Source organism: Aplysia californica, unplaced genomic scaffold (assembly GCF_000002075.1).
Source record: "Aplysia californica isolate F4 #8 unplaced genomic scaffold, AplCal3.0 scaffold00490, whole genome shotgun sequence".
NCBI lineage: Eukaryota > Metazoa > Mollusca > Gastropoda > Aplysiida > Aplysiidae > Aplysia > Aplysia californica.
The window spans coordinates 343,156-347,622 of NW_004797760.1; the positions used below are offsets into that span (position 1 = coordinate 343,156).

Genomic DNA, 4,467 nt, shown 5'->3' on the forward strand with positions numbered 1-4,467 from the left:
CCCCCCCCCATTCTCATTCTCCCTCCATCTCTTGCTCAGTCTCTCTTCTTAATCTTGATTGGATACCTAAATCACCCGTCTTGGAAAAGGCAGTTTATATTTTGTGTTAAGTTTAGCGTTAAAGTGAAAGTGAAAGCAAATCCAGTTTGACGAGACTCACATAATACATGAAGGTCGCCAGTCTGTCTCCACTGTTCTCCAAAACACCATACTGAGCGTCAATAACGTGTTGCTGTTTTGATAAGGAGAGAAATATGTATAAGTAAGAACTCATTAGCTTTACATTTACCTTGACTGCTTTTCTATCAGTGTCACTGACTCATTCAAGAAAAGAAACACGAAAACCTATCAACACAGGAGGCTGTAACGGGATACTGCGAAGTGAGATGGATAGGGAGGGGTGAATATATGTGAAGCTTTACACAACACCCTTAATTAATCCGGGCATGGGGGTGGGAAAGTTAATCGAGAAAGAAGGTCAACTATTGAAAAAAAAATTCCATCCTAAAGTAAAGTGTCTCAAACTATTTCCCGAGGCAGTGTTAAGCCCTTTATCCCCAGCACGAGGTGGAACAGATCTTCTTATTTCCTCTCTGGAGATGACGCGTGTTTCTCACATGTGGAAATGGTAGTATAAAAGGTTTAGTGGGTATCATGTTGTGAGCAGTCCTATTCAACACGGACTGTAGATTAAAAAGGATGGACTTGAACGCCATGAAGTTTCCGATGTTCGTCTGTGTAGTTTTGTTGACTTGTGTTGTAGTCGATGCTGCTCGGATGGTCGAGGTGCGTGTGGGTGGAGAAGCATCAAGTCACAAAAGGTCTCAGATTACCCTGGCTAGTCTGGCTTACTCCGCCAACCTGGAGCCCGGCGCGAGGTTCCGACTTGCCAATGATGACGTGGTTACGACAGCCACGGGCGTTAATCGCCGCCGTCTCGTGGAGACCTTCGGTCACCTTGACGTTATTGGCACAGTGGCAGCAGCCGAGACTGACTTGACCGGACAGTTGACTGGGCGCATGTACGCCAGGGTTGCTACTGACCTACACAGTGACATCCCAGACACCAACGCGTGTCAGAGATCTATAACGGAGATGCTGGGGATAGCTACCGGGGCAGAGAACTATGACCTTTATGACCCACATATAGATCACAAAGACGGTCGACGAGTCGTGTGGGTGGATCCCGACACTCATGTGGCCTCTCTGGCGTATCGCGTGGAGTTCATCTACGCCAACCGGCACGTGATCAGCCGACCAGCTTACTTCATTAACGCCTGTAACAAGTCTGTCATCATCCATTATGATCAAATTAACAACGTCAGCTCGTCGCAAGAGGTGAAGCACAGAAGACAAGACGAGTGTATAAAGTGCAACCCTTTCGTGGCCGGTGTGGGGGGCAATCCCAAGACAGGGAGGATTACGTACAACATTGAAGGACGTTGTTTGGAGGCGCAGAAAGATGGACGCACATGCACTATGCGTAATACGTATGTGGAAGTTATCGACAACAAGTGGTCCTGGAGTACAACAAAATCAAATCCCCTCAGTTTCAACTGCTTGAGAGGGCCCCGGGATCCTGCCAACGGGGCCTATGGTGTGGCCTCAGATGCATTATACTTTGGGACTATAACTGCACTTCTATATGTGGAGACCTACAACTTCCGAGCTCTCCCGTACGCACCTCGTCTTGTGGTTCACTTTGGTGTGTGCTTTGACAATGCATTTTGGAATGGTGAAGATATGTTCTTTGGAGACGGCTGTATTACATTCTATCCTCTAGTTAGCCAAGACGTTGTCACCCATGAACTTGCCCACGGTATTACATCGAGGAGTAGCAATCTGATTTACAGTGATCAATCGGGAGGAATCAATGAAGCGTTCTCTGACATCTCAGGTGAAGTGTCAGAAGTCTTTGCAAGTGGTTCTAACGACTGGTTGGTTGGGTATGAATTGTTCAAAGGCGACAGACCTCTTCGCTACTTTATCAATCCACCAGACGATAATAGATCTATCAAACACGTCGATGATTATAGAGGCGGCATGGATGTACACCACAGCAGTGGCATCTTCAATCACGCTTTTTACCGTCTCGTGAGTCTGGAAGGCATGCCAATTTTAGACGCGTATGCCTGCTTCTTATACGCCAATCGCCTCATCTGGGAAGAAAACACCAACTTCCAGGAGGGGGCTTGCGGGGTGATGCAGGCATGCTACATCCTCGGGTACGATCACACTAAGGTGCCAGTCGCTTTTACGGAGGTCGGTATCGACTTGACCTCCTGCAATGTAGAACTCTTCTCCACGGCCATCATGGCTGGCGAGACCAGAAATGACGTCCTAGTATCGGCATCCCGAAGCCCCATTCTGGCAATTGAGATTAAGAACGGTGGCAGAGTGTCCGTACGTGTTGTGGCAGAAGATTCCTCATCTGTGGATATCCAGGTGGCCACAGACGCTAGTGCTGAGGACGTTTTCGCCACCGGGGTGGACTCAGTGGATGTCGATACCGAATTCGATACGATATATGTTAAGCTGTCATCTGCTAGCGACATCGACGTCACGGTCACCATGGAGGTCAATTGAATTTTAAAAAATGGAAGTTCATTACACAATAAAAGGCTCAATCCATTCATTCCAGTCTTCAGTTGAGGTCAAAATGCCAATGTCGCCATTTTGGTCATTAGCCATGCGAAGGAATTTCGGTCACTATCTAGGGTAACCGCTCATTATCGGTGTAATACTAATAGCCAAGAGCAAGACTACCTTCCACGGACACACACACACACACACACACACACACAAACACTCACACACACACGCATGCTCACGCACTCACACGCACACACAAATATACACACACATACAGTTTTTAAAATATTGAGAAAGCAGGCTGAATCTCACAAACAGCCCCTCTACAAGATTTTAAAACAGAAGCATTTGTATCGAAAAATTCCAACAAAAAAATATGGTGAAAATGTAATATCTGTGTTCCAACATTCTTCCTCTTATAGACATAATAGTTGTAAAGCGCATAGAGCATGTTCTTGAGCATGGATATGCGCTATATAAATGCAATTATCATCATCATCATGTGCATGTGTTAAATCCGGCAAAAGAATTCCATGAATAGAAAAGACAAACGTCTCCACCTGCCGTGAATAACACAAAGAAACAAGAATAACAACACATATAAATAATCGCAGTAGCTGACGAATTATTTTGACCAATCCACAGATACTCGGACCAAACTAAGACGTAACCAGTTGCGTTATCAAAAACTTACCAAATGATAATCCATGTGTGGGAAGTAATGACCTCCCAGCCCGTAGTTGACAATCTGAGGGAATGAAGGTACAGTTGCTCATATTATGTGAGGCAGCGTGGTGGAATCAGGCTCTCGTCAAAATAATCAAAGCGAGGAAACTTACACTTTTCCGCAGGTTTATTAATTTGTATAAAATTTTTGTTTTTTGGTTCAACACCTTTCATGCCCATTAAAGAACTCATTTCGGTGTGGATTTTTTTGAAAAACGTTGATTAAAGGCACAAAAAAATGTAAATTTTCAGTTACCATGGACTCTTAAGCTAAGGAAATAACTTATCTTCGGCGGCCATTTTCTCACTAATTTTACCCCTGAAACCGCCTTCATTCGCAAATATCTCAACTTGTATTCAAGATAAATGAATTTTTTTTTCTCTAAATAAAGACAAGTGAACAAGCTTTAAGATGATACCAATAACTATAACTCTACATGCACAAAAATTGACGAGAGTCTGATTCCACCACGATGCCTCACATATTGTCATGAGAATATTTATACCTTATACATACCAGGTAACTACTGTGGCCGATTCCAACGTACCTAAAAATAATCTGCCATCGACTTCAGTTTGAGGCTTTTTCCCAATTTTAGTTAGTAAGTTTTTGGATTTAACGCCCCTATCAACACTATTGAAGAAGCGGTACCTCCGAATTTAACGTCTGTCTCCGACAGGATCGAGCCAAATAGGTTAAGAGAGCCTTGAAAACTCCACAAAAAAGCACCCAAGTTAAAAAGACACGACGCCCAGTCTGGGATTCTAACAAGCGCCATCCTCTCTAGTTTTAGTTTTAGTTTTAGTAGAGTTTTACGACCCTTGCAACTGCATAAGGTCATATGAGCGCCAAGGGGTGGGTGTCAACAGAGAAGTCCTTACAGGGAATCAGACTTACTCTGCTCACCTCTCTAGCTTCAATAGTATAAAGCCTGCTTCAACTATCAAGGCACCCCGGAAATAGCGGGTCACAAAAGTGTGACAAACATACAAAAGAAGCAGAGGAGAAATGACGATAGTAAAGATTAAGAAAGAAAAAGCACCAGTTTCCTGTTGCAGTTCAGGCACAGTTATGAGCATGGCATTGATGAATCAGCCCTTTTACAATTTGAGCATAAGACCTCGAGATGGTAATGTCCCCCCCCCCCC

General features: G+C 44.3%; 1 protein-coding gene across 1 annotated transcript in view; it reads right to left on the minus strand.

Moving 5' to 3' along the window:
• The window catches only part of LOC101847986 (prolyl 4-hydroxylase subunit alpha-1), a gene marked incomplete at its 5' end in the record, with an annotated part of 28,592 nt that overhangs the window by 10,545 nt on the left and 13,580 nt on the right, over positions 1–4,467 (minus strand). The window contains 2 exon segments of the mRNA XM_005105755.3: positions 161–232; positions 3,287–3,340. Coding sequence (XP_005105812.2) covers positions 161–232; positions 3,287–3,340 — 126 coding nt within the window.